Genomic DNA, 18,799 nt, shown 5'->3' with positions numbered 1-18,799 from the left:
TGCAATACTGAATAAGAACATAGAAAGAGTTTCCATAAGAAATTTCATTTTCAAGTTGTCTTTTTGCTAAATCGAAGAGCAACTAAACAAATTGCAGTATATTTTTGTTTATATACTGTTAAACGAGAAATTTTGGCGCATACGTATTTTAGCGCAAACCCAAGTGGGAATGCGAATAAATTTTAGCGCTTGCACTTGTCATTAAAATCTAAGAATGTGATATTCTTTCTTTTATCCACGCCCGTATTTGACTTTTTGGTTACATGTAGCCAAGCACAGAAACACAATAGCACTCCCGTATATAAGAAAACATTCGTCAACTTTACCGATCAATTGGATAATTTGCATAACGGGCAAAGCTAACTAGACAGTAATTCCTTATAGTTAAATTTCATTGTGAAATAAAATTGTAGACTTTGACATAAAAAATGTAGACTAATAGATTTAAATTACACGAGGACTTCTATTCCAATTCAATAGTCCTCGCACAATCCTCGCACAATGTTTCCCACTATTGTTGATGCCCTGGCATACTCTCCAAACAAGACAGTGATTCCTTAATTAATTTAACATTGTGCCACGTCCATGTGATTGCATCACCACGGTAAAAAATTGGAAATGGAAATATTTAAATATATTTCTCTTTGTATAAAAGAAATGGAGAATTTACGCATTTCATTCATATTAAAACAATGCATGCATCGAACGAAAGTTACTTGGATAACCAGTAATCATAATAAGGTTTTTTCTGCAAGCCCAATATCCTTCCTTGTTTGCATTGTTTACCTCGAGGCGATTGTTTGACACCCCGAGAAACCAAACTTTGAAGGTGCTAATGATAAGTATCGGGTAACAACTACCAATAGTTTCATTAAATTATAATTTGGCAGAACTTTATCGATCGACCCTACCATGTATAGTGCTAGCTAGTGTGAATGTAAAATCCAACGACCCTTCGACAAAACGTAATGGTGCGTACCGGCTGACATGTACTTATGCGAAAGCTTTGAACACGCACAAAAATGATATTTAGAAGTTGGTTAGCGCACGATAAATTTTAGCGTTCAGGGGCTCTTGCGCCAAATATTCTTGTTTTTAAAGTATATACTCTTTGTTTGGTTATTTGTATAGATATTTTACAATATCCCTCAATATCATTGCAATTATAATGAAATAATTTTCCTAAATAATTCAGTTTTTTCCTAAACGCTTAAAAAGATTTTCGTTATTAAAACTGCAAAGGAATTACTTATCCGGGACTTGTTTTGTTAAACATTCAATGCAATTTTTGATCACTGTGCGGTATTTTTCAGTTAGAAAATTGTTTGTCCTTTTTTGCTAATCATTTTTTACGGAATACTCTAAAATAACATATTTTTGATTGGAAAAATTTTTGTGGTGAGAGGAAACTAAATAGATTGGATCGTACCAAACCAAGAAAATCAAACCACGAAAATTCATGATATCACAGTATCTAGTTTTATGGTTTGATTATGTACCCTTCAGCCGTATAATGTATAACGTATAATGTAATCATGCTTTTGCCACATACACATAATACACTCATTATACATTAACTTGAAAATCACATCTCTTAAATGTTTCGATTAAAATGCTTTACATTGTTTAATTGAGTATTATACACTCTGGTGACATTTATTTATTATATTGAAAATGTTGAAAAAATGACATATCTCTTAAAATAAGAAATAACTTATTCATGCAAGTAAATTTGAAATAACATAAAATTGTTTACTTTCTATCATATGAGTACAGATGTATTATTTTGTATTATGATTAATGATAATGTATCATACCACAAACTAAAATTATGTTTAAAAAGAACTGGCAATGCATATACAATATTGATTCGGTAAGTTTTCCGATATGATCTTATAGGTTGGTACTCTTTTCCTAGACAACATCTCTACATAAGTACGAAACAAACATTCTATCTTTTCATCATCTCATGCGATCTGGATATGAACCTTATTATCTAAAAAGATGAATGATGCTCTTATTCTTTGTAATTTTTGATTTAGAAATTCTGAGATTTACAAAAACTTTCGCTTTTCAAAATCCTTGCACTCGTGGTGGTAAATCTTCGTTTACCTCTTCATTTTTTTCCACATCTATTTTTACGTTCATTGCAGCAGTATTATCGGATTGTAAAATGTCCACAGCCTCCGATTTAAGAGAATCGTTAATCGTATCATCTAATAAATCAATGTCAGGAGAAACGTTAATGAAATCATTAGGTCCATTTACGCTGTGCACTATATCTGAATGTGTTCCGTCTGCATTGTTAGGCTCTAAATATTGTCCATCTTCGTCTGTTAGAAATAAAGTATTTTCTCCTTCTCCGCGTAAAGGTTCGCAACGCTTGTCTGGTTCCTCTATTGTTTCATAGTTGGAATCGGAATAGGGACTCTCTGCATTGGTCAACCTCGTTTCGCTTGGAGAGTCCCTTGGAATACTAGGAAGGCGCATCAATTCTTTTCGTCTTTTTCTCATTGTTATTTTTCTATATGAGTTTGGAAAAGAAATCTTCATGTAAATAGAGTTTCTGAATTAAGGAAAATAAGTATACATTAGAGTCAATATTTCATAAATATATCAATTCTATGTACTACGTTTTCTGTCTCATTGGTTCTTAGGGAAAGGATTTTTACGAGATGGCAGTAATTTTTCAGTAATTTTTAATTAAAATCCGTTAAAAGTGAGTTTTGCGCTTTATGTCAATAGATTTGAATACTCTTCATAAAAAGCATTATGCCAAATTTCTTTAAATTTTTCAAGTGGATTTGGGATAATAAAATGAGAAAAAAGGTTTGCAACAACAACGACGACAGGCAACTGAAAAATTTTCTCAGATCAGTTCTTTAGAGAGTGAAGCTTGTGATTAAAAAAAAACCTTTAATTGATATTATAATTGTAGTCCAGAAAATTAAGGTAATTGGCAAGGCAGAGTTTCCTGAGAAAAAATGTTTAATATAAAGATTTTTTATTTATAAAAACAGTCATTGAGAGTGATCGTCCGTTTGGAATTATCTAGGAGTGGAGGAAATAAATAAAGCGAATGTTACAGAGGTAAACAAAAGCACATTTGTTTGCTTTTACGAATTGAATAAAGAAATACAACAAGAAAGATAGTGTTGGCTTAGTTGTACTTTGTGTAAACTAAAGGGGCAGACAGTCACCAGGTCGTCATTTACCATGTTATGCTGGAAATGCAAAGATGTGACGTATAATGAACATGTTGAAAGTGGTGACAGCTAGGTTATCGGATGTTCTATATAAGTCATGTGAAGGAGGCACAGTATAGTAATTACAAATTAAAGTTATAAAAAAAATCCATGCAAAAGGCATTTTAGACAATTTGTTTTCAATAACGTAAATTACAAGAAAGAAACTCTCAATCATTATAAATAATAATTAGATGTTAAGGAAAGTAACATAAAATTAAAGAACAATGACGAAATTTCTCTTTCTTTATTTGCATTTTTAGCCAAAATATATACATGTCATCGGAAAAAAGAATAAAATAATGTAATTCATTAAAAACGTCTATGAAATAAATGGGTTGTAGAGACATTGCATGGCTAAAATAATGTAGATCCTTTTTATAAAGATTATACACAAGAAATGCATTAGGAATAATTGTGAAAACATTAATTCGACAAAAAGGAAAACTGGCTTGGTAGGTTAACTTTGGCAGAACTATACATGTTTTGTACCTTTAAATTTGTTCAAAACTTCTAAAAAAAATCTATATTTAACCCAGCAACATTGCCAATGTCCTTATGGAAGAGTAAAGGTTTTATAATATATTCTATAAGATTAAAATGTACTCATTTTAACTTGTATTTAAATTTTAGATTGAATCTCATTTGAAATGATATTTAAGAACACAGACCTTATTTTGTATACACTGATTGCAAAACTGGCGGCAAATATTAGTACAACCGCGAATCCCACTGCAACTACAACATACATGAATTGTAAGTACATGATTACGTGTAATTAATGTGATGTCTATTGAATTTTTTACATTGCTTTGTGAAAAATACACTAATCTTTCTTTATTTGTTTAAAGCTTTATGTTTCCATTTCTCTTTCTGAAATATGTTCACAGCAAAAAATGCTTTAAACGACAAAATCAATCAAATCTTTGACATGATATTACCATAGATATAATTAGAACATTTCAATGCGAGTAATCAAACCTAATAAATATAAATAAAACCTAAAAAAGAATAAAAAGTATTTTGTTTTCAATTGATAAATTTGAAAGAAAATAATTTTCTTTTTAGACTCGTAGCCTCAAAGCTTTATGTTAAAATGATAATATAGATTAATCAGTGTCAGCTTACGAAAGATTGCTGTTTGGGAAAAGTCGGTGTTTGTTTCTATACTTTCTGCAGACAGTGTAGTATCTAAATAAAAATATTTTTGGGGTTTTAGAGAAAAGAGACTGTCGTCTTATGTTGCTGCTTTTGTGTAAAATCACACTTATAAACTTTGTAAAAAAGTTTCTAAAATATATGTATTATATGTGCAAGTTGAACAGGAACAAATATAAATGGACAACACTTTTCCCTCTAAAATTTATGTTTCAAACATTTTATACAGTGAAGAAATTATTACTGCAAAACCACAGATTTTTGTGCGTGTATATTTTTTCGCTGTTTTCAATGTATAAAGAGATCCGCAAATTTCTGTAAAATTTCTAATGTAAAACTTTATTTTTCTTATCCACGAAATGAAAGGGCCACGAACTCACATTTTTCCTCAATCGTCGAAAATGTGATCCCACAAAGATATGTGATTTTGCAGTAGTTGCCTCATCTTTTATTGGCAATTCTTACTACATGTACTTCCAACGACTTCCAATGAATTATATCAATTAGAATAAAAGTTGAACGACAGAGGCACAATAATTTAAACTATGATAATAAAAAGTCTCGTTGATCTTGCTTCGATTACAATGTTGATGCTACAATGCCACGCCTAAACAAAGATGAACGTAAAAAGGCTCTAACAATGATATTAACTGGATCTACGCAACTGGAAGTTGCAAAAGCATTTGATGTACATCAATCGGCTTTGCAGCACTTAAACGCACGTCTCCACCAATAACACGGATGACAGACCAGGAACTGTCCATCCATGGGATACCACATCCGGACAGGATCGTCAGATCCTGTTTCAGCACCTGTACAATCGACGCAGAACTGATGTTCAAATTGCTCTAACGTGCACAAATTGTTCGCAAGGGAATGAGAGGAGCTGGTATTCGCACACGACGTGTGTACATTAGAAATCCACTAGCGCTGATAGGTCGCAAATGACATATGAATCAGTTAAAAAGTATCCCATTAGAATTTGGAGGCGACGTTAATGACATCAACTTAACTTGTCAATTTCGAACAAAGGACATTTTTTTTATCACAACACACTCTAAAATAAATTTTGAAAATTAAGATTTTATCTGAAAACTTCAATAATCATGTTTAATGTGAATATTTCTTTCTTTTTTGTTGAGTATACTTATATAACAAATTTATTTAATGCTGTTTATAAAAGGGGAAAAATGTTCATTGTTTTATTGCTAACAAATATTCATTATCTTCCCTTACTTATGTAGAAAAATTCTATTATTGTGGTCGCCCACATGGTGCAGTGGTTAGGGCGTCTGCTCTAGAGTCGCGAAGTATGGAGTCATTCCATACGTCGCGGGTTCGAATCCCACTGTGGGACGTGGAGACCGGTCCTTTGGAAAAGACGGTGTAAACCGAGGTCCCGTTTCGCAGTAGGTGCTGGCATGAAAGAGACCCCTCTCTGCTCAATGGCTTTGAGTGCCGAGTAAAGGACTAAAATTTGCAGCTCACGACCGGCAAATGGTGGCGTCTCTATATGAGTGAAAAATTTTCGAGCGGGACGTTAAACTACAAATAATCAATCAATCTTTTATTGAGTAAATAAATTTTAAGTCTCCCAGATTAATGCATACGCAAGAGCATGGTTTACATGCGAACACTTTCAAAAACAATTCAATTATTTTGTTACTTGTCATGATCGGGTAATAACATATACATCCAACGTAAATTCAGTGTGTAAATAATGAACTAACAAATAGAATGAAAAACTTCAGTCAGTATTTTACTCAATGATAAATTTGTACATGTATTTACTGACAAGGTCATATAAAATTTGTTTTCTTCTTTTCTCGTATAGATTTTAGAAAAATTCTGCTTCATGAGTACGAATATTAATATAAATATAGGTCTGCTAATAACGGGACGTTCTAGGTACCCAATGGCATGAGAATTCAAAAAGTTGTTGTAAGACCGAGTTTTCAAAAGCACATAAATAGTATAGATCAGAAACACGAGCATCTTTTGTTGTCAACTTTAGAGTACTTGGTTGTACAATCAAAATCTTTAATCCCCACCCCCGCCCCCTCTTAAATTACAAATAACTTATGACAAAGTAGTAAATTTACGAGTTCATTTTCATTGAAAAAGCAGCGTTAATGATACAAAAAAATCCTGGACTTTAATATATCTTAGGGAATGCTTGACGTGCATAAAGTTTAAAGTCACAAGTTTTGAAGTTGTTGATTTTGGTAAAAACTTGATTTCAAATTGCTCAAAAGCTCCTTCGAATTACTAAATATTCACGTCTGATTTAAACCACAATTTTCATACATTGTTGGACAATACTCTTGAAATTCTCTGTCACTACCGTTAATATCTTAATGAGGAGTAAAGAAAGAGGCTTGATTACACATTTACTGGAACCTGTTATGCATATTTGTTTTCAAGGATACTTATAAAGTTTCGGTATCCAATCTATATATTAAGACTCAAATTGATTTTGGTTGTTTGGGATAATAAAAATATTCAAATCTGACATATGATTTTGAAGACTTTCTTTATTAGAAATTGAACTCTGGGTATAAGTTGGGTTACCACTTGTAGAATAAAATCCATGTTCTTTCAATAAGACTCCATTTTATATGAAGAGCCTAACAAACAAAGACAATGTTGTTACCTGCAGGGACCGTTGATACAAAACCACAATAGAAGAATAGAAGAATTGACATTGTCCTGTCAAAATCTCGGGGGAAAATAAACGTTATTCAAGATTTAATATATGACTATTTCAATGACTATGACCTTAATACTTGGCTTTAATTGTACTTAAAGACTAAAGCCTCTTGCATATGTGCAATATATCAGATATCTGCTTCTATGGAATCAAAGCACAAAGCTAAAGTCTTTCATTATAAATTCTCAATTATATCATAAATGTATATCATGTAGATTACAAACATATCAAACATGTAGCCTTTTGTTTATATAATAAATTTCTTCCTTTAAAAATTATTCATGACCTTTTTGTTTCAAATCGATTTTTAAAATATATTTTGCTATCTCAATATTTTTGAAGGGAATTATTTATTTTTCGAGTGTTCTACAGCAGACACCTTGTACATCTTTAACATAAATGTCAAAATCGAACATTTCCCACAATTAATGAGGATTGGTAGTGGACTTTTGTGAGAAGAGATGCCTTTAACAGTTGGCGACTTACTTTTACACTAGAACAATGTACGAAAGCTCTTATACGATGTAAATATTAAGCTCAACATTTAATCCAACCACAATATGGGCTTATTTCAAAGCGTAAATCAGTTTGTCAATAAAGAAACGAAAATCACTCTACTCTCAATTCCTGGTCTTAAGATATTACATTAACGACATTATGGGGACTAAGTAGGACCACTAGTAAGGTTTTCTTTTCTTTTATTGAACCTGTAACACTATACATGATGCAGGTTATTATGTCAAGTAAACCGTCCATTGTGTGCTTCTCGTAAAGATACAATGGAAGCTATTATCCATGGAATATTGTCTTATATAACATTTTTGAAGAAGTTTTTCCCATAACAGTACCCGCAACGTTATTCTTTACAAATTTATCGTGTCCTATCGTGCGTGTATCATATCTTATCCGATCGTATCGTGTTTCCGTTTATCATGTTTTGCGTTTATCGTGTAGATCGTTTATCATTTTCTATCGTGTATCGTGTTTTGAGTTTACCGTGTATATTCGGAAACCCTCGCTTTTAATCTTTACTTTAGGAAGAATCTACCTAGGAAATCCGAGTTTTTTTTCGTTTTGTTAACTTAAATAAGATTATTTTACGCGAGAAAGAGATAAGAAAGTTTTATTCCTTAGTTTTTCATCATTAAAAGAAATATTAAAGGGTGGAAGGAAAAGAATAAATAAATAATATAATGAATAAATCAATAATAAAAAAAAAAGAAAATAATTATATCATGGTCAAGCAGAGAGTGATTATCAAAATTAAAAATCTACTTTTGAAAATGAAATAATCGATCTCCCTTTTTTTTAATTCATGGAATTGAGTTTTTGATCAAAATTAAATATTAATAAGAGCAGGGTATTGATATAATTTTGCATCTTTTTAAAGTGCAATATTCATCTTTCCCGATTAATCGTCTGATGAAATTAGAAATGTGTTTTCCCCCTGATCTGCATGTATGCACAATTATTTGAAATCTTGATATTAAAAAAAATAATAATAAAGCCTTTAAGACATTGATCCAGATATTTTTAACACCGTTGAGTCCGTATAGGCTCAATTTTTAAATTTATTTCTATCACTTTATAATTATTCAAATCCTTAATATGTCTAAATGAAATAAACTGAACATATAATGCATTTGAATGTCAAATTGAAGAGCTTTCCTTGCCAGAAAACTGACACGTATGTGTAAATCTCAACGTCGCACACTGCCTTCCTGTTAAGTCAACCCCCCTCTCCCTATTCACCTAAATGACACCCCGGCCCGTGTGTTTTTACTGTGAAATATTTACATCCACTGAATATTTTCTCCTTTATTACTTAAGAAAACCCATTGCGTTAATCACTGCATGAACTGCATTAGGCATTTGTACGGATTTCTTCATCAGTGGCTGTTCCATCAATGAAACGTATAAAGACGTTCGCATCATTAATACAATAATTAATCTTTTTTATCCTACTTCAAATGATTATTTAAACAGATATAAATATAAACAATAAAATGTCTTTCTTTGTTTTTTTATTACTGGAATTAACGGTGGCAGCTATTGCAGAAAAAATTTACATAACCCGCTTACGCAGGTCATATATTTTTTCTGTAACAGCTGCTTCCGTTAATTCCAGTTATAACAAACAAAGAAAGCATTTTATTGTTTAACATACCTGAACTGTTCTCTCACACTGTGTCAAATAGTATTTATTTTCAGGATTCTTTTTATACCTTATGTAAACTACAATCATTAAAGATTTTATTCTAAATAAATTAAATAATTGTACAATTTATGGATTTTAAAAAATCCCTAAACTCAAACCGCTGATTTATTTCATTTGTACGGTGCTTCCATAATGTTTATGTAAATAAGTCATTTTATAAACTTTTTAAAGAAATGCTACACTTATGGAACATGAACTTTCGGATCATCGGGTTTTTATTTCGGGTCACCGGGGTTTTCATCGTGTTAAAGACAGAATTAATTCTAGGAAGCAATTTCATTGATCGTAAAAAAGGGTGAAATAATTCTAATATTCTAATCATTTGAAATTTGCTGTATTTCACTGAATCAATTTATAGTATTAATCGATTTCATTTCGTATTTAAATTAATTTAAGAAGTTGATTTTATTTCTGGTAAGCGGTTAGATTGCTTTTATTTAATTTTAAATTGGTTATAGACTTTCAGAATCCCGATCTTTTAATATGCCTAATATGACATTGAGTCTAAAATAATTTTCATGGTTTTAATTCATTTTCCGTCTAAAGACTATTTTAAATTATTTTTAGTAACAGTACACGCAAAGTCTGCGTTCTGCATTATAAATACGTCGGGTTCGAAATTTACAGAGACAGTTGGTAAGCAACCGTAAACAGTTCCGCTAAAATTAAAAAAGCGAGACAATGTCTGTCATTTTGTTATTTGAATTCAGAGTAATTATATAATTCAATTACGAAGAAAAATTCTTTAGATAAAACAAAGGTTATGAACACAAGTGTCAGCATACTGAAAACATTCTGCCATGAAACATGACGGGATATTTCTGAAGTATACTCAACATACATGTATACATAGTATTCAATAAATATGTTTTAAGTTCGATTCGGGTTCAATGCTTAAAAATGTTATATACCATATAAAACATGGCTTAATTTTAGGGCAGAATTACCAGAATATTTGCCCCAAGGTGACAGGAAAGCCCTGGAGTGTTATGTCGCCCGATGCCGAAGGCAGAGGCCGACATAACACTCCGGGGCTTTTCTGTCATCTTGGGGCAAATATTCTTTATCTTGGGGCAAATATTCTGGTATGCTGCCCTCGAAGCAATGTAATATAGGTTTAATTCATTTGTGTTTCTATTTCTGACATGACAACCATATTATATATATTCATGAAGGAAAGATCAATGTTTTACCTGTTATATAATCCAGCGGAGCAGAGAATTCAGAATTAAAATATTTGAAACCTGAAAAAAGTAAGAGAGAACTGATTAGCATTTAATGGTGAATTAAACAATCCGAAAACATAAAAAATAGACTATTGAAACAAGACAATATTCACAGAGCAAACATGAATGTCTGAGAACATGATGTAGCAAATATAACAGTCGACAAAAAATATTGCAGTCTGTTTTTATCACGATAGAATGTACTGTAGTCAATTCAGTTTAAAAAAAGGGCTTAGCAAATTGTATGTAAGAGGTTTGCCATTTTTTTCTAGGGCCAGAATGCAGGGTATCAACCCTAGTCTAATCAAAAGGTTGACTTAAAATGAAATTGTAAAAACCTTCATAGCATGAACCTGTGTGTCTGAGTTCAATCTCGCTTTAGAAAATTATCTTACGAAAAATAGGATCTTGGTATTTATATAACCTGAAACAATACCTCATAGGCAACTGAAAATGTTTTTTTTAATTCATAAATAAGGTTAAAGGGCAAAAGAAATTGTGACATCGAATTTCTCATATATTCAAAACAAAATGTTTAATACATAAATATGAAGCCCATGTGCAAGACACCTCGTTGTCTTTCGTTTCAAGTTTATGGGATTTCTTGGGGGAAATTGACATTGTCTCGAAGAATACTTACAAAAACTAACATTTCTTTTCAAGAGTGCCGGAGGAGTAAGAGATATAAACCTGTTGTACATGATTAATTTATCTTTGACGAGACAAGTAGAGTTCGTTTTGTCTCTGTCTTGCATGTTTGATACAACACAATGCCCAATCCGCTGATACATTCTAAATTGAAATGAAAGGCGAAGACGTCATTAAATATTGCCATATTCAGGCGGATTCATTGCAAATTTGATATATATTTTTTAATGATAATTATGTATTAATATTTATTGTTCATACATTCAATCTAATTCATTTAAAACAAAAAATTCTCAAAGCAAAAAGAAAACACCACTAGTATTTAAAAACAACTTAATTTATAATTACAGTAACATTAGTTCGAATTTTTAATGCGGTTTCATTTAATATTTAGTTAGAAAAACTCCAATTAAATAATGAAATAAGACAATAAGACTTGCTTTATTCATTTTGACATTTTAAGTTTGTCATATCAAGATACATTGTGAATAAATACCGACAAAGTGTTGATACATGTAGACCTGTTGTTTCAATGGTTGTTTTGTTGGAACAAGGGGTGGCAAAGCTCATGAGACTAAAATAACTATTTATCAATCTGGGATGTCGACAATGTGAGAGAATGCCTGCAAAACAAAAAATTACAATTATATCTTTGAAAAATTGTTCTACAATATTTACTTTTTATCAGCACAGTCCTGATTTCTTGTGATAGAATGTCCCTTTTAAAAAAAAATGGATTTATCTTTCTGTATATACATAGTTCGCATTATAATTACTGTGATACTCATTTTTGTTGTATCTTATACAAAGTTTAAATAAAAGTTCTAAGATATAAGGATATTGTTAAATTTTCTTGACTTTTATTTATCCCCCATTATACTATCTCTTCATCTATTTACTTTCTTTTCAATTACAAGATGATCTTTGTAAAACTTTGAAGAAGAAAAATCGAATTTTCATTTTACTAAAATAAATTTGTTTCCTCTTTTAACTTGCTTTGGAAATCAACTACTAATTTATAGTTTTCTATTAGAAATGAAGGTTTCTTTTAAGTTGCTCTCAGTAAAAAGAGTTTCAAGTTTTTAACTTACATTGAGAGATGGATTTCCCAGTTAAGTCTTCTAGAGTGCTCTTTATTTGCAGAGCAATAGATCGCCATGTTATCTGGGAACAATTAACACCAGTGAAGTATTCTATATTCTTCTTCAAACATGAGACTAGGTTTAATATATTGCTGGAAAATATGCAAATAGCATTGATGAAATATTACAATTTTGTTCATGAAGAAAACAGAAAATAATTTTAAAAAATGGCATATTTTAAATATTTCTGGAGAACTTCATTATTCTTTCAATACATAAAGAACATCATACACTGTTTGTTTTCTCTCAATAAGCAATGCATATATGATGACCTACAGTATTTCCCAAATACTTAATCAAAATTGAATTATTTATATAAGATAAAGAAATTTAATGGCATATGTTCATAACTAAAATTCTATAAGTTTGATATCTTTATTTTTATTATGCTTAATTAAGACTTGCCTCAATGTAAAATATATATCCTTTTGTACATGTTATTGACAGAACGTTTATATTTTATTGTTAATATACAAAGCGCTAACCTACAATATTCACTATCACTTGGGATATCAGAAACACACTGGCTCTTTATTTCTGTTGTATAAAATGACTGATTGAGACAAGGGGTTTCTGAAAAAAAAATTGAAAGATAAAAATTCATAGGTTATCAAACTCAAATATTATATAAGAAAAATATTTTCGTAATCTTCATTGGCTGAAAGGACGTCATGTGATATTCCTCCTTTTGTGATAACGACGCGAAAGCATGTCGGCGGAAAATGATAACGCACGACACAGCGTTCGGTTGCACTGAAGTTACGTGAAACGCGACGTCATAGTATGCGAAGCGTATTTTTAATCATTTTGACGTAATGACAGCCAAGTCTGTTTAGTTAGGACTGTGTTAGTGCATTCACTTTGAGTGATTATATAATATAACTATAATGAACTTCAGTGAACGGTCAATATGTGGTTATAAGGCAATTTATATTGACCAAAGACACAGAAAATTATGGCGACCTCAAAGGCTCGGTTGCTATCACTTTTTGTGTCTTCGGTCAATATCAATTGCCATGAGTCCTTATAACCACATATCGACCTACACTAGAGTCCATAATTGTATAATAACATTCAAATATTTTTTTTCATCTTAATAGAAATAAACTGACCACACACTTTCACGCCACAAAGTTCCCAGCGGACATCCGTGTCATTGGTAAAGCACCATGGCTCCTCTCTATCAAAGTTTCGACAGTAGTTCTCTTTTGCAAGGCTAAACACATCATAAGCGTGTTCGTGTGGACTCTGTGTATCCCATCTTTGACATGCTTTACCCGTTTTTGTTATGCTTTTGGTTCCTTGGTATAAAACTCCTGGCAAACGACAGTCGTCTGAGATAGATTCTGCTTTACATATCATTGATTAAAGAAGAAAAATATATTAGGAAAATATGGCTCTTTTAATGTACATCATTGTGTTTTTTAATATCCTTAATAGCTTCATATTGAAATTATATCTATTTAGAATGATACATTTATCTTTATTTTTCCTCAAACTTAACAAATTTTCTTCATTTATCATAAGAATTACACTTGCTTCATGTATTTTTTCATGTGGATTTTAAATTTCTTTTAAAGTGTCGCATGTCCGTGAAGGAATTCAAACAGACCTCAAACTGTTATGAGAAGGATATGGAGATAACGATTATTAACGAGTATTAAATCACAAAGTCCATAAAACAATACAAAACAAGAGAAGAGCAAACACGGATCTCCGAAACATCAGAGGTGGGATCAGGTGCCATGGAGGAGTGAACATCCCCTGCTTACCGGTCACACCCGCCGTGAGGAAGACTAGACCAAGTATATATTTTACACACCATTTTTTCCCGATGTACTGCTTGCCACTTGTTTTTTAACCACAAAGTGCTTTAAGTTTCAACAAAGAGGTTATTGTGATCAGATTGTATTCAAGCTGGTGATAAGGATAGAATAATGTTTTTAATAAATTCAGAGGACTTCCCTTTGTTTGTGATTCATAAACAAGCATAGGCATTGAAAATTGCGACTTAGGTTTAGCACTACCCATCGAAATTTAAATGGTTGCAGCGCAGCACAGTTAAGGTTAAAAAAAGAAGGCGGAGACTTATTTGTGCAGGAAAACTTCGACATCATACACAATATACGTCATACAACATTTCTTTAAAATACAACAAATTGAGTTTATCTGCTAATTTAACCAGTAAGAAATCATCAAACTACATAAACACTTACTACATTGTTTTGTTTTGTCGTTAGTTAAATCCCACATAACAAGCTATAAACAAGTCACAAGTCACTTATCGCAATACACTTGTCAATATGACATCATTTCTTACAACGTGACGTAGTGTGTATGCAGTGAGAGACAGATCAAGTAATATTTTCTCAACAAAATATGTATTCTCTAATTAAATAAAATATTATTTACAGATATTCTATGGGTCAATAACTTGAATTTAATGACTATTTTATTAATATATTTTCTGTACATTACGTATTTAATTGACACTGCCGTATATTTGTATGCAAGTACATCGGAGGGTAGTGTGGAGGGTCTTAATAAATCGATCAATAGTGCAAGGGCATACACTCTATAGATCAAAGTAAGCTTTTACATTTCAACTATGGAACTATTAAGGTATCTGAAAAGTGCTGCGATCCTGACGAAATCTTAAAAAAACAATTTAATTACAGTGTTTATCAATATTTCATGCCGCTGACCAGCAAACAATATAGCATTCCGTCATACAGGTATAACTTTATCAAGGAAATTGCATAATTTAGACAGGATCGCAGCACTTTTTTGAAACTACAATGCGTGTTGAAAATATTTATAAACTAAACTTGGAAATTTAACATGGTTATACCCTTGCACTAGTGATATATTTATGTAACATCAATACTTCAAGTCAATGTGCTGAAATCGCGTGACTTCAGCATCACTTGACTAGTCTAAATATGAAATATAATCGTCCTCGATATGTTGTTATTAATCATAATTACAATTATCCGATATATATAATGTACTAAAAATAATCGCCATCCCGATTACAAATACATTTTTAAATGCAAAATTTATTCGATATTTCCATTGCGCATCTTAACTGTACGGCGAGGCACGAACGAAAGCACGAAAGCCAAAAGCCCCTTTGTTATTTGCTTCCGACGCCAAAGAATATTAATAATACTTTAACTATCAGTTATGTCGCTTTAATTAATAAGAAAAAGTATTGATATCTCAAGGAGACTTTACCTGATTCCATTCAAAAGTAAAGCAGATAATTGTGTTTTTTAGATTCAATGGAAATTAGTTTGATGCGTTTCCTCTAACATTGAAATTTAGGACCAAGAGAAAAAAAACTCTATAAATTAGTGATTGTTTTACATATGATGGTACTACATGCAATAATAATAATAACAATCATCATTATTATTTAATTTTGAATTTAAAAGAAACACAAATAAGACTTTAAACAGGCCGAATCTAATTTGAGTGCGCAGTTTTTTAATTTCATGCAGTCTTTTGTGCGACAGTACAGTTTTGCTAAATATCTTGATTTTAATACAAAATTAACATTATCTGTAACCCCTACTAGTCTAAAATGTGACTTTACGACAATGAAGGAAAGAACGCTGAAATGGCTCTACCGACGTCACCATTTTTGGATTTTGTACCCAACGCATGACGCAGAAGAATGACGCATAACTCGCTTGTATGTTCAAGACGTCCATGGATATTACATAGAAAACTGATGACAGAAGACATAAAGAAGCATACTATCAATTTAAACATTGCTAATTTTTTTACCCCAAAAAACATATGTGCCGATAATTCATATACAGTGATATGTAGTTATAATACCATAATATGGCAATTTTAGAGGTATTGGGCTTAAAATAATAAACATAGTTATTTATTCCTAAGCCAAAGTAGGTTTTGAATTTTTTTTTTTTTTAATTTCACAATTTGGTGACTTTTTACAATAACTCTCATGTATTTGACTGCAAAAGAAATTTCTAGGGCAGAAATAATATAAATAATAAAAATGTGATAAATCGGCGTTTTTCCAACAAATTCCAATAGGGTCCAATTTTTCGTAAAATATGATAAATTTTTATGTGGTCTTTTAGGAAATCGCGGTGGTAAACATTCTATCTTTTAATATTAAAACAATAATAACAACAGTAAAAATTAATTATCAAAAAATTATCAAAATCCCTAGCCTAGGTCAGAAATAATTAGAATCGGCCTCGTTAAATAAACATGTAGTATACAAATCTATGTCAGTTAACTTGTTGATTATTGTAAATCGAGGACTGTCATTCCGTATATAAGATATTTCTTTTTCTTTATATTTATGTTGTGACATTTAAAAAAAATTAAGTTTCAGAAGAAAACATTTCACAATCAACAGTGTTATTAATTTACTGCCTCTTATACTGAGAAGTTAAATTACCTGTAACAGAATACAAAAAGATTCCAATAAACAACCTTAAAGTAATCATTTCAGTTTTTTCCATTACAGTTACATGTTCAGTTATTCTCTGTCAAGAGGGAGATATATTGCAAAACTGAAACAATTTACAAAACAAACGTTTCATGTCGAGTTTATCTCTATTAAAAGGGAAAGATTGATAAACTGAAACAAGAAACAAGACCAAGACGGGGTTTAACTTCCTCTCTGTGTATGCACTATTAGAAACAATGAAAGAAAGGATGTAAGGATCTTTTAGCATTTCCTCAGTGTAATAATTTTCCCTTAAGAATATATATAATGATATATTTTGTACGCTCATCTTTAAAACAATAGTCAATTTGTTATAAATTTTAAGACTGTAACTTTTGTTAAATCAGTACGTATTAGTATGTCTTAAGGTAGTTCTATACTCGGCACTAAATGGGCTCAATCTTTAAAAAAACTGCTTTTATAAGATAGACATACATCCCAGCAATGGATAGACGCAAGAAGAAATATATGTCAACATGTTAACTATTCCGCTATTGCCTATTGGAGTATATACCTCGAAATGTAAAATATTGAAAATTTACCTATCCTAGATTTTGTTATATATAAATGAATTAAAGTATAAATGTTCAACTTTAATGCCCAAAATAAAGTAGAAAAATGTTAGTAAACAATATATAATCATTGTTTTGCTTGAATTATTATAAATAGATGCACTTTGTCAGGCTAACGTATCAAAATTTAATATGGGAAAATATGTTTCAAAGGTCAATCTCAGTCATTTAAAAAAAAATTATGGACTCAAACTTCGTAAATTTGCATTATTTTTACTAAATAATATTTAAGAAAAAGAATAAGCTTAAAAAAATATATGTTAACGCCTTACTTTTCGTGGTATGAGCTCAACACTAAAGGGACCCCCCTAATTTCCTTCTTCCAGAAGTAATATTTTGCCACATTTTCCTGTAATACTGTTAATGTTTGAGTGTATATTTGTATTAAAAGTTGTACATATTCAAAACAATAATTATACACACCAAATACTTATTGTCGTGGTCCGTGTTATCGGCACGGCATATAACACAAGCATCATTCACAGAAATATCATTTTCTTACCTAATTATTTCTGTCAACCGAAAGTTGTTCCCAACCTTCTCTTTTTAATTAACTAAACTGTAAAATCAGTGTTTGTACGTTTGTTGACGCGAGCGACTCGGAGCAAAATCGTTACCGGATATTAAAAACGCTAAGTAAAAGTCAAACCAATATAGTTCAAAAATCACATCTCGGAAAAAGGAAGCGTGGTTTTCCTATTCGTAAATAACGTAGTGCGACTGTAGACCTACTTTAAACCTCGCTTGTTTTTTCGAAAAATATCCAAAGCTTAATCTTTTTTTAAAGTTCTTCATGTAAGTAGTATATTTGGACATTTTAAATTACTAAATTCACAGTAAATGCATACTCAAAGTTGCAAGTCAATGTAGTTTGATTACAATGGGATTATTAAACAATACAGCTCCGCGCACGTATTAAGCTCACATGGATTTTTGCACAATTTAACGTCACATTGTTAAAATGAGAATTTGTTTAACAACGCAACATAATATATCTTGAAATGATTTAAACCTATTTTTTTTTTTAATTCACTTACTCAATACTGTAGATTCTTAATTATACGCGAGGAATGAATTTCCGCGTAATTTCGCGAGCAGCATCACTCGTAAAAAATGTAACTCGCTTTTATTTTTATGGTGCTGAAATTCAATGTAAAATTCTGTTGATCAACCGTCCATTCGCTAATTATAATACTCGCAATTTGACGTTTAAGGGCCATTTCGCGATAAAAGTACTCGCGAAAAATAAGGACTCTACAGTAATAATTTGCAGAAATTATCGATTACTACATTTTGATAAGCTATTGGCTATAATGGATTGTGATAGTTCTTAAATTGTTTTCTATGGTTCCTCGTTAAAGGCAACCATCTCTGTATCCGTTCTTTTG

At 31.1% G+C, this 18,799-nt stretch overlaps 1 protein-coding gene across 2 annotated transcripts; it reads right to left on the bottom strand.

The window, feature by feature from the left end:
* Positions 1 to 1,765: 1,765 nt before the first annotated feature.
* LOC134256764 (uncharacterized) lies at positions 1,766 to 17,066 on the bottom strand. Of its 2 annotated transcripts, none has more exons than XM_062739436.1 (10): positions 16,789 to 17,066; positions 13,460 to 13,696; positions 12,833 to 12,920; positions 12,297 to 12,439; positions 11,702 to 11,828; positions 11,198 to 11,349; positions 10,525 to 10,575; positions 4,374 to 4,436; positions 3,917 to 3,983; positions 1,766 to 2,524 (listed from the first exon to the last, which is right to left on the bottom strand). In XM_062739436.1, the coding sequence occupies exons 1-10, from the start codon at positions 16,850 to 16,852 to the stop codon at positions 2,074 to 2,076; spliced, it is 1,443 nt and encodes a 480-aa protein (XP_062595420.1). In that variant the 5' UTR covers positions 16,853 to 17,066; the 3' UTR covers positions 1,766 to 2,073. The 2 variants fall into 2 exon arrangements, with proteins under 2 accessions (XP_062595420.1, XP_062595421.1); XM_062739437.1 differs by having other exon boundaries at positions 13,460 to 13,693; positions 16,789 to 17,065.
* Positions 17,067 to 18,799: the final 1,733 nt, after the last annotated feature.

This window comes from Saccostrea cucullata, unplaced genomic scaffold (assembly GCF_032062105.1).
Source record: "Saccostrea cucullata isolate Sc308-1 unplaced genomic scaffold, CSIRO_AGI_Scuc_v1 ctg3862, whole genome shotgun sequence".
In the NCBI taxonomy this organism is placed as follows: Eukaryota; Metazoa; Mollusca; class Bivalvia; order Ostreida; family Ostreidae; genus Saccostrea; species Saccostrea cuccullata.
Note: the sequence above shows the minus strand (reverse complement) of the source record. Positions and strands in the feature narration are given on the sequence as shown.

Bases quoted from the DNA above. Each gene is read 5' to 3' on its own strand.
- LOC134256764 (XM_062739436.1), bottom strand. From the start codon at position 16,852: ATGGAAAAAACTGAAATGATTACTTTAAGGTTGTTTATTGGAATCTTT. The intron at 13,697-16,788 runs GTAATTTAACTT...TGATATGTAAAG, and splicing joins CTTTTTGTATTCTGTTACAG to CAGAATCTATCTCAGACGAC. The intron at 12,440-12,832 runs GTTAGCGCTTTG...CATATTTTCCAG, and splicing joins AGTGATAGTGAATATTGTAG to CAATATATTAAACCTAGTCT.